At 39.4% G+C, this 17,884-nt stretch overlaps 1 protein-coding gene across 13 annotated transcripts in view; it reads right to left on the bottom strand.

Moving 5' to 3' along the window:
- The window catches only part of ORC5 (origin recognition complex subunit 5), a 121,507-nt gene that overhangs the window by 66,172 nt on the left and 37,451 nt on the right, over window positions 1-17,884 (bottom strand). For all 13 annotated transcript variants that reach the window (XR_006292377.1, XR_006292376.1, XR_005223792.2 and 10 more), the window contains exons 10-13: window positions 16,988-17,040; window positions 15,378-15,490; window positions 12,361-12,408; window positions 3,203-3,313 (exon numbers count right to left, since the gene is read on the bottom strand). Coding sequence is in view for 10 of the 13 variants with exons in the window: in XM_007063780.3 (XP_007063842.1) it covers window positions 3,203-3,313; window positions 12,361-12,408; window positions 15,378-15,490; window positions 16,988-17,040 (325 nt within the window). In the remaining 3 variants the exon portion in view is untranslated. The remainder of the gene's footprint in view (window positions 1-3,202; window positions 3,314-12,360; window positions 12,409-15,377; window positions 15,491-16,987; window positions 17,041-17,884) is intronic.

The raw sequence follows: 17,884 nt of genomic DNA, 5'->3' as shown, positions 1-17,884 counted from the left end.
CCATGAATTTATCTAGTTCTTTTTTGAACCCTGTTATAGTCTTGGCCTTCACAACATTCTCTGGCAAGGAGTTCCACAGGTTGACTGTGCGTTGTGTGAAAAAATACTTCCTTTTGTTTGTTTGAAACCTGCTGCCTATTAATTTCATTTGGTGACTCGTAGTTCTTGTGTTATGAGAAGGAATAACCAACACTTCCTTATTTACTTTCTCCACACCAGTCATGGTTTTATAGACGTGTATCATATCCCCCCTTAGTAGTCTCTTTTCCAAGCTGAAAAGTCCCAGTCTTATTAAGCTGTTCCATACCCCTAATAATTTTTGTTGCCCTTTTCTGAACCTTTTCCAATTCCAATATATCTTTTTTGAGATGGGGCAACCACATCTGCACACAGTGTTCAAGATGTAGGCATACCATGGATTTATATAGAGGAAATATGATATTTTCTATGTTATTATTTATCCCTTTCTTAATGATTCCCAAGATTGTGTTAGCTTTTTCGACTGCCGCTGTACCTTGGGCGGATATTTTCAGAGAACTATCCACAATGTCTCCAAGATTTGTTTCTTGAGTGGAAAATGCTAATTTAGACCTCATCATTTTATATGTATAGTTCGGATTATGTTTTCCGATGTGAATTACTATACATTTATCAACACTGAATTTCATCTGCCATTTTGTTGCCCGGGCACCCAGTTCTGAGAGATCCTTTTGTATGTCTTTGCAGTCTGCTTGGGATTTAACTATCTTGAGTAGTTTTATATCATCTTCAAATTTTGCCACCTCACTGTTTACCCCTTTTTCCAGATCATGTATTAATATGTTGAATAGGACTGGGCCCAGTACAGACCCCTAAAGGACACCACTATTTACCTCTCTCCATTCTGAAAACTGACCATTTATTCCTTCCCTTTGTTTCCTATCTTTTAACCAGTTAGCAGTCCATGAGAGAACCTTCCCTCTTATTCCATGACTGTTTACTTTGCTTAAGGGCCTTTGGTGAGGGACCATGTCAAATGTTTTCTGAAAATCTAAATACAATATATCCACTGGATCCCCCTTGTCCACATGCTTGTTGACCCTCTCAGAGGCATGATTTCCCTTTACAAAAACCATGTTGACTATTCCCCAACAAATTACGTTCATTTATGTGTCTGACAGTTTTGTTCTTGACTATAGTTTGCCCGGTACTGAAGTCAGGATTAACGGCCTGCAATTGCCAGGGTCACCTCTGGAGCCCTTTTTAAAAATTGGCTTCACATTAGCTATCCTCCAGTCATTTGGTACAAAAGCTGATTTAAACGATAGGTTACAGATGTCAGTTGTTAGTCCGGCAATTTCACATTTGAGTTCCTTCAGAACTCTTGGGTGAATACCATCTGGTTCTGGTGACTTATTACTGTTTAGTTTATCAATTTGTTCCAAAACCTCCTCTAGTGACACCTCAAGCTGGGACAGTTCCTCATATTTGTCACCTAAAAGGAATAGCTCAGGTTTGGGAATCTCCCTCACATCCTAAACAGTGAAGACCGATGCAAAGAATTCATTTAGTTTCTCCACAATGGCCTTATCGTCCTTGAGAGCTCCTTTAGCATCTCAATCGTCCAGTGGCCCCACTAGTTGTTTAGCAGGCTTCCTGCTTCTGATGTACTTAAAACATTTTTTGCTATTACTTTTTGAGTTTATGGCTAGCTGCTGTTCAAATTCTTTTTTGGCCTTCCTAATTATATTTTTACACTTGATTTGCCAGAGTTTATGCTCCTTTCTATTTTCCTTATTAGGATTTAATTTCCACTTTTTAAAAGGATACTTTTTTGCCTCTCACTGCTTCTTTTACTTTGGTGTTTAGCCACGGTGGCTCTTTTTTGGTTCTCTTATGTTTTTTAATTTGGGGTATTCATTTAAGTTGAGACTTTATTATGGCATCTTTAAAAAAAAAGTTTCTATGCAGCTTGCAGGGATTTTACTTTTGGTGCTGTACCTTTTAATTTCTGTTTAACTAACCTTCTCATTTTTGTGTAGTTCCCCTTTCTGAAGTTAAATGCTACAGTGTTGGGCCACTGAGATGTTTTCCTTGCCACAGCGATGTTAAATTTAATTATAGTATGGTCACTATTACCAAGTGGTCCAGCTATATTCACTGCTTGAACCTGATCCTGTGCTCCACTTAGCACTAAATCAAGAATTGCCTCCCCCTCCTGTTGGTTCCAGGACTAGCTGCTCCAAGAAGCAGTCATTTAAGGTGTCAAGAAACTATCTCTGCATCCCTTCCTGAGGTGATATGTATCCAGTCAATATGAGGACAGTTGAAATCCCCCATTATTATTGAGTTTTTTATCTTAATAGCCTCTCATCTCCCTGAGTATTTTACAGTCACTATCACCATCCTAGTCAGGTGGTCTGAAATATATCCCTACTGCTATATTCTTATTATTCAAGCACGGAATTACTATCTATAGAGCATCTATGGTACAGCTTTGGTTCATTTAAGATTTTTAGTTCATTTGAGTCTACGCTTTCTTTCACATCTAGTGCCACTCCCCCACCATCATAACCTGTTCTGTCCTCCTGATATATTTCGCATCCTGGTATTACCATGTCCCATTGATTATCCTCATTTCACCAAGTTTCTGTGATGTCTATTATATCCATATCCTCATTTAAGATGAGGCACTCTAGTTCGCCCATCTTATTATTTAGACTTCTAGCATTGTATATAAGCACTTTAAAAACTTGTCACTTTTTAGCTGTCTGCTATTACATGATGTAATTGAATGGGACTTTTTTTCTTTTGACTGTCATGATCCTCCAAACACTTACATACATATTTAACTTTAAGCATGCAAGTAATCTAATTGACTTCAACTGAGTCCGTGCTGGCACAGAGACCCACCAGTGCAGATCACATTCCAGAATCCAGGAAGTTAGCAATTAAAATGTTTCAGAGCTTTATAGAGATGGATTTTTTAATTCATAATTGATGAAGAAAAAAAAATTATCCAGAATCTTAGGTTTAAACTGCTGACTTACAGCTCATTTCTCATTAGATGACAGAAAGCACTTTTTACCAGGGGATTAACTATACTGCAAAGTCAAAACATCCCAGGCTTATGATTACTTTTGAGAGAACACAGTAAATCTTTTCAGAAGTTCCAGGCAATTTAAAAATACAACAAAAAAAACCCAAGTAAATCTGTACTCACCTGGGAAAATATATTTGCAGTTGGAGCAACTTTGTTGTCCACAATACTGTATAATATTGCTAACAATCTGTCCAGGGGGAATGGCTTTGGCCCAAGGAGGTGATTACTGGTCTGTAAGAGAGAAGGCATTCAATTAAATGGATTTTTCTGGAGCACAGCACCACGGGATCTTATTTATTATACCTGTTAGTCTTTAGGTGGCAATTTATTTACAGTATCCCTTCTCAAAGGCCCACAGCCACTGTATGGAAAACATTCAATAGATACACAGCTCTGAATTTACACAGAGACCCATTTCACCTGGCAGGTGTCCAAAATGCTTTATGCATAATTAAGAACACATTTAGGACATAAAACAATTTTGTCAAATATATATAGTGTTAAAGGTAAAAAAATAATTATTTAGTCCTAAGGACAGAAGTTGGCAGACTACATTTCACGCCATTCTCAAGTTGTAAACAGCTTTATTTTATTATTTATTAGTGTTAGTGTGCTACGATCCTTCATGTGAATGTTCTACAGTCCCTAGTTGTAGCTAATGTTGCAAAAGGGAAAAAATTCTATTCTCACAGGTCTTCAGTTTCCTGTCAGTCATAAAGAGCCCAACTCACTTAGGACTCAACTGTGCCATGCTTATTCAGATTCAGCATTATCATGGGACTACTCAGGGAGCAAGGTACAACCCTCACACTAAGGGTAACAGAATTGAGTGCTACACAATGTAAGTCAGTTTTATCCCAATTAAGAACTGTTAACAAGAGCTTCTGTACCTGATGCTTACTCTTCACTTATCATAAAAATCATAATACCACTGTCACACAGAATAGTGACTTCAATAGAAGAATATGACATCTAAAATAAAAAAAAATAAAAACTGTTTTCCTGCAAGATGTTTATAAACAAAAAAAGGGGGAGGGGAAAAGAAAGATACAGAAAATAAGAGTTGTCTCTAGCAAAAAAAAAAAAATTTCCTAAATTTCCCATGTTAATGGGTCCTTCAGGAACTAGAGAGATTTTTTTTTTTTTTAAAACACACTAAACTGTTATATAGAATTGTCTAGGTACTTTAGCAGGGAGAGTACATACATCAGAGCACCTCACAAAAAATTATGTTCACAACACCTCTGTAAGCACCTCTCTATTTTACAGACAGAGAGCGGATGCAGAGAGATCAATGACTTCAAGATTACATAGGATTACATGCAGAGCCGGTGACTGAAAGTAGATTTTGAATCCCAGGTCAGTGCCTTAGCCACAAGACCATTTTTCCCCTCTCCTGACACTGTTAAATACAAAAGTGGGCAGTGTGATTAACTCTGATTTAAAAAACAAAAACCCCAGTAAACAAGTCACCCAGAGCACAAGTACTGGATTTGATTTATTGTTATTGTCATCACATAACCTACTACACACCCATACAATCAGAAGCTATATTTGCCAGGCAAGTGGCTCTTAGAAGTCTGTTAGCCTCAAATATGTTGTTACTTTAAACATATAAATACATAAAGAGAACATTTTGTATATTTTGCTTATTGAACACAAGTGCTTTATTGGCATTTTTATTTCCAAGAGGTCCATCCATTAAGGAGATTCTACTAGGAATTTTACTTTAGTCACGTTCTCAGAGTCAGTACCTTAACCTAAGCCCCTTTACTTAGGGCAGTGGTTCTCAAAGCCGGTCCACCGCTTGTTCAGGGAAAGCCCTTGGTGGGCCGGACCAGTTTGTTTACCTGCCGCATGCGCAGGTTCGGCCGATCGCGGCTCCCGCTGTCCGCGGTTCGTCGCTCCAGGCCAATGGGGGCTGCGGGAAGAGGCGTGGGCCAAGGGACATGCTGGCCACCCTTCCCACAGCCCCCATTGGCCTGGAGCGGCGAACCACGGCCAATGGGAGCCAAAAAATCGGCCAATCCTGCAGATGCGGCAGGTAAACAAACCGATCCATCCCACCAGGGGCTTTCCCTGAACAAGCGGTGGACCGGCTTTGAGAACCACTGACTTAGAGCAACCACATTAGTTTTTATACATTCCAATGGTAATTGTGCTAAAAATAATTTCAATTTTAAACAATTTAAGAGTCTCAAAGTCATGTTATAAAACCCAAACAATGCTGTAATGAATTAATTTGACATCTATATCATAAAAGCACTCAGGTAGCATTTTGAGCAGTCCTCCCAATACTTCCCCCCAAAAGAGAACATTTTAAAGATGAGGAAAAATAGGGTAGATGGGATAAATGATTTGGCCCCAGAGACAATTAGCGTCAGAGCCAGAATTAGAACTCAGGAGTTCCTGGCAACATCTAATCTCTCAAACTACTGTCGTGACATCCTTTTAGTTTAGGATGTCATTTGAATAGCTTGATGGAATAGTTTCTTTTTAATGTAGTGCAGGTCACCTATCTCCCTATTACAGGCCTGTCTCTCCTCTTTTAGGATTTGAATAAAGTCAGTAACATTACTTTTACTTTAACTCCTTCCAGTAAAGAAAAATCATCACCAGTAGTCATAGGAGCTTTGTAATTGCTTGCCCTATGTTGCATCTAAAACTTTCAAATTCTCCTGGGGAGTAGGATTAACTGTGGAAGCTGGAAACAAAGAAGCTTTCCTAAGCACAATACTGAAATTAGCTATGAAATTCTGCTCTGAGACTAACTCCAAGAGACCCTCATTATACAGGATTTTCTAAAATTAGGAATATACCCAAGAATCTGTAATGCTCTCTAGATTTCTGAATGAATGGAATAAGAATTAGGGTCAGGTCCAAGGGTGAGACTGGCAACAAGTATCTGTAGACGGGTGGGAGAGAGGAGAAGTGAACGCTTGTTCCTATATTCTGGACAGAAATGATTGAGGTACATGCCATACAAAAACAAAATTAGTGAAGAAAGCCCTTGTTTAAGATGGTCTGTATCAGGAATGCAGGCAGGTGGGGATGCACCAATGTCACAGAGTAGAATTTGGTTCAAAGAGTAACTTTCACTTTATTTTTTTAAGTATATATATACATATACTTTAATTATTGCTCTTAGCTAATTAAAGTACAAAGATTTGCGTAACCACAGTACAGATACTTCTCAACAGTACTGGGAATTCACAAGTCTCTCTACTGTGACTGACTCCCATACTTTGAAGTTTCAGACTATTTACTAGAAACAGTACCTTGTGAAAAAGCCCCATAATTTAACAGGGATGGAATTAAATAAGATCCTTTTCAAAAGAATTTCAAAAGCAGTTTATAGAATTCTTTAGCAGAAACTATTAAAATTCCCATACGCATAGTTTAGAAATTTTCAAGTCTCATTTCTATAAGACTTTTGTACAAGGAGCTAAGCAGAAAAACTTCAATATATATGAAATACTTTAAAACTTATAAAAGACACTTTCCCTTTCAGAATTTTTTATACTTTTTTCTTTGTATTTTTTTTAAAAGCTCTTCTGATTCATTTTGCTCTTTCCCAGCTTTCTTCACCACAAACACCTTGTACTTTCTTCCCTGAAAAGCTCCCTCCACTTCAACTAAGGCTTTTCTCCTAGTTGGCATTACTTGTGTTTACATTCTTCTTTTACAGTGGAAGATTCCCTACCTCTCGGTTATTTATTTAACTTAACTCTCTGATCACACCACAAGTTTACACCGCTTCACAAAACCCTATCAGTGTACCCAAGCTTTAAGATGTCTTAAAGGAGTGACAGCCTGAAATATTCAAAAAGAACAGAAGCTCAACCAGGACCCATCAGGTTTAGATCTACCTCATTTCTGTATGGGGAAAAGGGAATGGGCTCTTAACCTCACATGGCTGGGGATTTCATGCTCTCACCATGCTACTACAGTTCTCTCTTTTCTGAGCCAGCCATCATGTTTGAACTCCCTCAACTGACAAAGAGAGGGGGCATTTTAAATTGGAAGATTGACACAACAGGAGTCTATCACACTGGAACTGGATGAGAGGTACAGCACCAAAAGCCAATAGAAAATTGAGGGTATGTTTACACTATCGGCCAGATCACGATAAATCGACCCCCAAGCGTTCTCCCGTCGACTCCAGTACTCCACCGCTGCGAGAGGCTCAGGCGGAGTCGACGGGGGAGTGGCAGCAGTCGACTCACCATAGTAAAGACACCGCGGTGAGAAGGTCTAAGTACGTCGACTTCAGCTACGTGATTCACGTAGCTGAAGTTGTGTAACTTAGATCAATTCCCCCCCTCCCCGCAGTGTAGACCAGGACTCAGTCTCAAAGACAACACCTGACATACCTGAACATACAAAGTATGCTTAGGGAGATGCTGCAGTTGCAGCTCTATCTGGCAGAATTCTCAGTAGGGCTTGCAGTATCAGTCTATCAGTTATCTAGAAAGGGGTATGTCTTACATAAGCAGAAGTGGGAGGTTTGCTTGTTCTAGAAAAAAAATTATGGCCTAACAGAGTGAATAAGGAATTAGGAATCAAGATCTCTTAAATTTTTAGCCTGGCTCTGCCCCTGACTCCTGGTGCCCTTAGATAAGCCACTTAGGGAAAAATTCTTTGCTGGTGTAAACTAGCAAAGCTCAACTACAGTCAGTGAACCTCCATGAGTTTACATCAAAGACTGGGCCTTCGATCTTTGTGTCTCATTTTCCTCACCTGTAAAATGGGAATACCTACCAACCAATGTTTACACCTATGTAAGGGACTTGGTCAAAGAATAATAATATGTGAAATGTAATGTGAGAAACAGGATACTGCAATTGCTCCGGAAAGCCACTTAAAGTGTTGCATAGATCAGATTAAATACAGATTAAACCCTAGGATACACTTCTCAGTTTCTTATACAGAACCATCTCAATACCCAGGAGCTGAAGTTTAGTATCAAGGGAACACATTCAACTCCAAGCTATTTTCCATACAGTAAAGGTGTTTTCTCAATTCTAATAAATGGAATTATGTAGAATACTTTTAGGGGCTCCAATCAGAGATTCTAATTAGAATCAGTCTTACTTTGAAGCTAAATACTGCAAGGAAGTAGCTTGAATCCCAGGAATTAGATCATTCAAGTCTTAAGAGCAGCTTCCTATACTAGCAAAGCAAGGCTTGCAGTCTGACTCAATGGTGTCTAGAAAAAAATGTCACCCTATACCAATGCCCTAGCCAAACAAAAAACAAAAAAAAAACAATTTTAGGTACACGTGGCAATGTTCAATGTAAATGGTAATTCAAAAGGTTCATTTTAATTCGAGAGAAAGAATTCTTCCTTTAAAAAATATGGTTTGTGGTCATGACATGTGCTAGATTAACCATACAAACTGGTAAGAGTCCGCTATTTATCTGAAAGTCATTTATGTTGTGGGCAGCAACAAAAGCTTCTTCAATCCACACCACTCATGTGCCTCAACCCTACAGTAGGGTAACACTTACGCTGTGTCTACACTATGAGCTAGGGGTATGATTCCCAGCTTGCGTACACAATCACTGAGCTAACAAGAGTATGAATAGTGAAACCACAGTAGCAGAGGAGGCAGCAGCACAGCTTAGCCATGCTGTGATCCAGGGACATCTTGGTGTCAACTGGCAGAGGGGTGAATAAGGTTTAGAAGGCTCCACTGCATCTGACATCTCCAAAATAAGAGTGCCAAAGGGTGGCATGTGAGGTCTCAATACAGTGGTCATTTTAGTCATTGTGAAATATATGAATGAATAATATTTAAGATAATATGTATTCAGACTGGAATTATGTTCTTAAAGCCTTGAAGTTAAAAGCAGGTCACCAGGAGGTGACTGGCCTTGGACAAATTCATTCAGGCAGGGGATTGGAGACTCATCTCTTTTTGTTTGGTCAAGTGTGAATTGTGCATTGTCTCTCTCACAAGGTAAGCCTATCAGCATGCGGAGCCAGATGCTAATTAAAAGACTGCAAGGTCAACAAGAGGGAGGCCACAGGGAAGAACAATCAGCAGGGGATGCCCTGATTATGAATAATGATCAAAAAGCTATTTTGATATATCTGGAACTGAAAAGAGGACAATGTGATTTGTTTCATGAATGGAAGATCACAGCCAAGCCTGGCTGAAATACACCAGAAGGATTTTGGATTAATTTTTGTTCTATATGATAGGACAATGTCTTGTTAGTTAAATATAGGCTTTAGAAAGTGTTATGATTTTATACGTAACCGTTTCCATTAATTCTACTTGCTTCTTCTTGAGTCTGTATTTCTTTGTTAATGTTTTGTTTTTTCCTACAAACATATATAAGTACTGTGTGCTGAGTGGAGTGGTGATCCTGAAGTGTAACCGGTAAGCTGGTGTACACTATTCCTTTGGGAGCAGTGGATCTGTGAATTCAGAGTGTCCAGTGGAACAGGGGCAGACACTCCAGGGGGACACTTGTAGTGCTCAGAGGTTGCAGTATACCTTATCGTTACCTGTAAAGACAGAGCAGGGCCTGCAGAGGCCTGGAAGGCAGTGCTTGTATTGCCAGAGGCTAGTAGTGTTGGGGAACTGACCCACAGTAGGCGCAGATAAGGCTTCCTTGTCATAAGGGAAGGTGCCTCACAACTCTGGGCGTCCCCAGGAAGTGTCACGTGCCAAGTGCGTCCTGATCAGTTTCAGGCTTGTTTGTACTGGATGAGAGGTAGTGCAAGTATGTGTATGAGAGCTGGGAACCACATCTCTAGTTTGTGGTACAGATGCAGTCATAGAGAAGTTTAAATCTACATGCTAATACTGCTAATAAGCGTGTGCCAGTTAGTGACAAGTTAACAGGCAGAAGCTAACAAACCCTGGAAGTAAGCAAAGGTTTAAATAAGTGAAAACAGAAATAGGCAGGGGCTTTATTTAAAAAAATTGAAAATAGGAAAAGAATTTGTAAAAAACAAAACAGAAAAAAGGTAATTGACTCAGAATCAGCAATTTGTGCACTAACTAGTTTATGTCACTTCATGATCTTGTCACTGTTACACTGACCTCCTTCCTCTTCTTACTCCATGTTACACTCACTTTTTGCATCTTGTTTTACATTAGATTGTAAAATCTTTGGTGGCACGGACCACATCTTACTATGTGTTTGCACAGCACCTGTGGGTGCTTAAATAAACAAACAAACAAATAGAAATAAAATATTTATATATATAAAACTTTTTTTTTAAATGCAAGTACATCTGTCCACTAGGGATTAGACAGAGACATCAATCCATCTCCAATAAACTATGACGCTAATGGTGCTAGCCCTTGGTCACAGTCAGTCAATATGAATCCAATTCAAAATAGAGACCATGAACTGGAGGGCTCTATGTCCCATCATCAGATCTCTGGTTATCCAGTTGCTTTGTGTTCCTGCCTTTCCCCATCTTGCCACCTTAAATGAGATATTACTGCCTATAGGAAAGGGAGCAAGGCACCTCCTGCAGCTGGAGGGGAAGGATGAAGATTTGGGCTGTCATGCAGTATTTATTCATTCCTGTTTCTCTTTCCCTCCCACAAGACCTGTGACCACAACTTGAGATGTGGATGTTTTTCAGGGTAGAGAACAGTCCTGAAAATAATTAGAATCTCTGAAAATCCTCTGGAGTTCACATGCCAGAGACAAGACACACGAGAGTTCTATAATTAAAGGATACTTGCATTCTATGGAGTTAAGGATTTACAAGATAGATGTTAATATAAATAAGTTTAACATTTCACATCATTCTAGACAGGTGAAATTATGTGGATTAAGAATTTTTTTTTTAATATACCAATTTACACATGTTACTCAGTCATAGGATCAAATTCTCTTCTAGCGTACACTGGTGCAACTCCACTGAAATCCATGCAGTTACAACAACTTATTTGGGTAAAGGGTTCAGCCACTATTCTTTAAATCCTTTCTCCTGATGGAATAATTACAAGTTTCCTTAAGGAACATACATTTTCCTTACACACAACAGACAAGCAGTCAAACTTTAACCCTGAGTGACTAAAGTTAGGTTCCTAAATCCATATTTAGGCACCTAAAAGTGGTCTGATTTTCAAAGCTACTGAACATCTAACAGTGGGGTTTACGGGTACTATGACTAAGGTGAAGATTTTGTCATGTTATTTTTCGTGAAAGTCACAGACAGGTCACGGGCAATAAACAAAAATTAATGAAAGCCTTGACCTGTCTGTGACTTTTGCTGCTGCGGTTCCATGGTTTCTCCCACTACAGTAGTGGCTGGGACCTGTGGGGTTCCCCCTCTGCCCACAGCGGCTGAGAGCTTTGGGAAACATGGTCACCCTGGACAGAAAATGGGACACCCCATCCGCTCATCCGAGGTGTCCCCTCCCCCTAAGCAAGGCTGTCGCCCGTCACTGGAACCCTGAGGCGGGCCCCTTCAGAAGTCTGTCACCTGTGGCTAGAACTTCGCAGGAGACCCCCACTCCGTCACTTGCTGCTGCTGTCAACTGTTGCTGGAACCCTGCCAGGGCCCCACTGGCTGTCGGTTCCAGAGTCCTGCAGCCCCTGGGGCTGAAACAGAGAATGTCATAGAGGTCTCTGGAAGTCACTGATTCTGTGACTTCCATGACCTCTGTGACATAAACATAGCCTTAACTATGACCTTCTAAATACCAAGTCCCATATTTAGCTATTACATCAGTGCCTATTCAGTTAATTTTATACCTAAATATGGATTTGGGAGCCAAACTTGAGGCACCAGATTTGAAGATTTTGGCCTATTGTTCCTCACATTGTATGTGCACAGAATTTTGTCCATAAAGTTTAAACTTAGTCTCAGACATAAAAAAAGAGGATGAAGCAATGGGTCTCTGCTTTTCTAACATGAGCCACATCAGTATTTTTTTTTATAAGCAAAACCACTGCACCACTTCACATCTGAAGGAAAAGTGGTATTGGTTTAAAAAAGTAGAAACATGAGAAATGTACAAATTGACGTTATCTAACAAGACCAGAAGTGATCTCCACTACATGATTGTAATTAAATGTAATGCGTGTCCTCTTAAAACAAAAATATGTCTATTAATAATTAGAACGCCTTGTATGAAAAGTAAACATCAAGTAAACCAATAAACTAGAGATTATAGCATGCAATGCTCTTGTATGCTCTTTAAATCAGACATTCAGGTGGCAAGGGGAAAATATATAGCCACTACTACAGGTGAAAGCAGTATTTAGTTGTGAGTGAGGATTGAAAGCTAAATAAATACCTTTTCATGTTTTTTCAAAAAGTTTGTCTTCTTGATTTTCCCATGATGCTGTAAACACAGAAGCAAAATATGAGCAAATATGACAGCAAAAAGTTACAATGTTATATAACTTGAATAGGGTGGGGAAAAAAAAAAAATCAATGAACGTACAACTGTTCATTACATATTTATAGTAATGTACTACTACCATAGTTCTGCCTACTTATCACATGCCAATTAGTTATCTTTGTCCTTAACTGCATACTGCTTATTCAGTACCTAACACACTCTAGGCATAACTTCTTGGCTCCCTCATATATAAACTGTGTGAACACTGGGTGAAAACTTTCACCCTGCGGTGTTGCTACGTTTGTAAAGTGGTTTATTGGGGGGGGGGGGGGGGGGGGAGGGGAGGGGGAATGTACAAATTTAAAAATCAGAAAATTAAATACTTAGCCATCAGAAAATAAATTAATTTGACACTAATCAGAAGAGGCAGAGAGCCATTTCTATGAGTCTCCTTCCACCTCACCCCATCCCGTGCCTCAAAATCAGCTTGAGAAAAAAGGCCATAGTGTGTTTCCTTTGTCTTTCTAGAAACGGGAAAGCGGCTGCCCCCGGATCTTTAAATGCATCCAGTTTGCACCTACATCATTTCTGAAGTCTATACAAGGAACTCAGTTTTACTTCATTTATATTTAAGATGACAACAGGATAGCCACAAAATAAAGCAATAAAGTGTCAAAAAGAGGCCAACATACAGGATGTGAAGGTCACGTCAAGAGTAGACAGGTAAAAATGTAACTGGAATAAAGAAAGTAGCTGATGTCCTGTGAGCAGATAAAATTCATCTAGAAGGATTGTGTTGAGGGAGAAAGGATTGGATCAAGGAAGGGCAAAGCACAGGGGCTGGGGAAGAAATAAGGAATTGATGGAGGAGTAAGGGAAAGATAATTGGAGTTTTTAAAATTACCTGGATTGTGGGTGGTGGGTTATATGAATTATACTGCTGCAGTTGAGTAGTTACGTTAAAATCTTATTTGTAATATATTTTTAAGTTATGTCAAGGCTGCTTACAGTACATAGATAGGCATCCATTTTAGCATTAGTATAAAGTACAAAATATACATGTACACACTTCTTAAAATAAATCCTAAGCAGATTTTCAATATGGTATGCAATAGAACAAGACCAATTTTTCTTTCAATCCTACTTTGCACAAAACGGTGACTTTCTGTCAACTGTTATCCTTTTTCAAAAGGGCACTTAAAATGTTTTAAGAGATTTTAAGGGAAAAATTGTACGTTACATTGTACTGGAATTTTCTTTCAACTCATGACATCACTGAGATTTACTATTTTGATGTTGTAATTGTTTGTCAACATTCTGCTGCTTTTAATTTGCAACACTGTCTCAATTTATCTACAGTGGTAACTATTTTAATAATAGTAGTATCGCCTTTAATGGTTCAACAACGTTCCTTTGGTTCACACCTGTTTAATTATGAAACTTTGGTTAATGATTCCAATATAAAGTTTTTTGCCCAAATCCCATCAGATCTCATTACAATTCCAACCATAAGTTCTCTTTCTAAGCTCCCAGGACACACGGACACAGGATTAGAAAGCTTCTCCCTAAGTACTATTTGTTCTAGCTTTTGAGATATTGCTAATTTGTGAACTTGGCCTTAACACCTGATTAAGTGCTCTCAGGTGATACTTGTGGTAGAAATGGTGATTATTCATGCTTTATCAATGAGTGACAAGATATTTAACTTGACTAATTAAAAAGCCAACAAATTTATTACATGGCCTCGCACTTCGAAGGTCTTTGAGGAGCATGTTCCAACTACGCATTTCACTGCACTGAAGAGAAGCACCAGTATGCCCATGCACAGGGACTGAAGGACTGGAGCCTGATTTCAGACATGCTACAATGAGGGAGATAAATAAAGCCATATCTTTTCACCACTCATAATTTCCTTGTTCTTTTTAGTATATATAAATAAAATAAATGCTTTTGTTGACTTATTTCCCACAGTTAAATTTAGATCCTGAGGAGAGAGAGAAGTCCGCATGAAATCAGAAGTTAAAACAGTGGAGTTATTATTCAGCAAGTAAATTCTTCCAGTGATATTTCTCTTCCCAAATGTTAGAAATGAAATATTTGGCTATGTACACATATCTAAATTATCATTACAAATAATTCTCTCCTCTTCTGAAGTGCATACAAAATGATACAGACCAATGTGAAACATTTAGTTTTCATTATGGGCACATATAACCACCATAAAAAATGAACACCACGTCCAAGTTTATTACTTAATTAGTATATCATCACTAAGGACTCCAGTATATGTATCTCAAAACATGGACAGTATATTTATAGGTTTTGCGATGGAGGGGGGGAAAAAAAAGATTTCTTAAAGAATTAGCAAGCTTCTATCCCTCAGTGTTCTCACTCTCCAATTTCTTATCCTTGCCTACAACACCTACACATTTTACAGTATAAAAACTGTTGCAGCTACTAATATAAATGGTAAGCATAACTGCTCATTCACTTTGCTTTTTGTTGCAACCTTTTCCTCTCCTCCACCATCTGTATCTTGTCAAAGTAAGGCCTCTATTCTCCAGACAGATGTACTAGTGCAAACCCTTTAGATCCACATGGAATTCTGCTCTCTTCCATGGGATTCAAACTGTGAATGATAGTACACACCAGCACATAGATTTGCAGGATCACAAATACTTCAGGGAAGGGGACTATGTCACCTTATAAATGCCATGCAAGACAATAGTGCTACATACATATTATGCATATTTTAATTATCAGAACAGTTCATTTTTCATATTAAACATCAGTAATGTGACAATTGTCAACATACCACAATATGTGATCCAAAGTCAGTTTTATTCAAACCAAATAAATAAGATACAAAAGAGAACTGAAAGTAAATGACCTAAAGGAGTTCTGACCTGAGTGAAGAAGTACGCATGACTCCGGCATACAGCAGTAAGAAAAAAATACATAGTAGTTACCTTAAGGAAGAACCTCTTATCTGTCCTGGCAGGATTGTAGGATGCAAGGTATGCAGCTATTAGAAGGAATTTGGAGTAATAAGGAAGTTCTACGTGAGCATGTGCAGAAAGTCCTATAAAAACAAACACAGTTTATGAGTCACCGAGAGAGCATTCTAACCGCGAGAGGTTTAAAATTAGACCAGTAAGTGGTTCTCAAGGGCAAACATATTGCAGCATTCCTCTTCTCTGCCTGCTCCATTCCTGAAAGTCAGCAGAGATGGATATTTGCTACAACCCGGGTATCCCAAGAGTAAAGCAGGCAGTGCTGTGGAACAATGTGACATGCATAGGTGGCCCTTGAATCAAAACAAAACCAGCACTCAGTTTGCTGGTGGACTGCCCTAGGGCTCCCAGGCATTACGGTAATACAAAGATTAAATAAATACAGCAACAGATGACAATTTCCTTCAATATCCAGGGGAAACCTCATTGAATGTATGTATCATTGTGGGATAGGGTTTGTACGTAATGCCATGGAGAACAGGGACAACAGCCCTCCAGGGACAGTGGGTGATTATTAGGCAAATTTACTCAGGTTGTAACACTTTCAGAGAGCTACCACCACCTGGAGAAAGACTCACATATACTGGTTCAAACTGGATTCTCCAGGAACCAGCAGGCACAGAAAGGATTTTTGGATAAACAGCCTGAGTTTAAACTGACTTAGGGCCATCTTTTTGATTCAGCAAGTGGACAGGATCTCTGGTCCATGGTTGCGGGGATCCTTAGGGAAGGACTTTGGCCTACTGAGGCCCCATAAGAGTGAGTGTTCTTGTTCTGTGCAAAAGGAATAATGAACTAGTAACCAGAGGAAAACCCCTGTGTGGGGTCTGAAGAACTGTTCACCAGCCAGAGCCCTTGTTGGAGTCAGGGGATGACCTCCAGTAAGCTTATTAGCATGCGTGTAGGGCTGTTGGTTTTGTTTTTAGTGTTTTAGTAATCTCCTAGCCTCTGTTTACCAGAAGCTGGGAATGGATCACTTGATGATTACCTGTTCTGTCAATTCCCTCTGAAGCACCTGGCATTGTCCGCTGTCAGAAGACAGGATACTGAGCTAGACAGACCTTTGGTCTGACCCAGTATGGCTGTTATTATGTTAATCTTCCCTGAAGAGTAATTGAAAACTAAAGAGCAGATTAAGACTTAACCCTCAGTTCTGCCTAACGGGTGGTGGAACAGAGCTGCACTACTCCAGAGGCAGCAGTAGAAAGGAATTGTAACAGTCATGATTCACATACCTCTCAGCCACAACTTGTCCAGGTATATGCTGTGTCAGCCCATTACCAGAGGCAGCATATTTCTCCTTCAGATCCAGCCATCTCTGCTGGTCATGCACAGGGTTGTGGATCAGCCTACTCCCCACCCTTTTGCACGTAGAAGTAGTGGTTTATTTTCCCCCCTCATGCCCAGGCTCAACATCCAGGCATATTCTGCACCAAGGAAGGAGGTACAATCTAGGCCTCAGTAAAGTAATTCCATTCAAGTGTTTGTTAGGGATCAGCAATCACATCACTAAATAACTGCTACCATAACTACTACTATTTAGAATTATTGCATCTACTTGATACCTTTCAAGTGCCCAGGTTCTCCATCATCCTGCTGTATTCTCTCCCACTGTGAGCTAAAAAAAGAAAGACAGGTGTTTAAAGAAAGAATACCTGTTATATCCAAATGAAAAGGAGAAGTTACTTACCTTGCAGAGTAACTGGAGTTCAAGATGGTTTTGTCCCTATGGGTCCTCCACATCGGAATCCATTGACTCGTGAGCCAAGATTTTGTGAGCAGGTCCAGACCTGTGCCCTATGCATCCTTGTGCTCAGGTACAAGGAATACAGGGTGGGACAGGCTTGCCACCACTACGGTTCCTTCTCAAACATAGTCTATACAGAATGGGAAAGGAAGAGTCTATACAGGAAGAATGGGCTCCACCTAACCCAAAATGGAACCAGATTGCTGACATCTAAAATTAAGAAGGTTGTAGAAGAGTTTTTAAAGTAAGGGCTGAGGGAAAGCCGACAGGTGCAAAGGAGCACATAGTTCGGATGGAGACATCCCTTAGGGAAGTATCTATTAACGGCAATTCTCTATATCCTAGTAAACAAGATAGGAATGAAGTTGATAGAGTACAGGTAGGAACTGAAGAGAAAGTCAAATGAAAAAAAGAGTAACATTCAATTACATCACATAATGGCAGACAGTTAAAAAGTGAAAATTTTTATAAGTGTTTGTATATAAATGCTAGAAGTCTAAATACTAAAGACGGGTGAATTTGAGTGCCTGGTATTAAATGGTACACCCACACCTTGAATACTGAGTGCAGTACTGGTTGCCAACCTCAAAAAGGTTCAGAGAAGGGCAACAAAAATGATTAGGGGGATGGAACAGCTTCCACATGAGTAGAGAGTAAAAAGACTAGGACTTTTCAGCTTGGAAAAGAGATGCCTAAGAGGGGATATGATAGAGGC

Source organism: Chelonia mydas, chromosome 1 (assembly GCF_015237465.2).
Source record: "Chelonia mydas isolate rCheMyd1 chromosome 1, rCheMyd1.pri.v2, whole genome shotgun sequence".
Taxonomy (NCBI): Eukaryota; Metazoa; Chordata; order Testudines; family Cheloniidae; genus Chelonia; species Chelonia mydas.
This window is presented reverse-complemented; position numbering and strand designations above follow the sequence as displayed.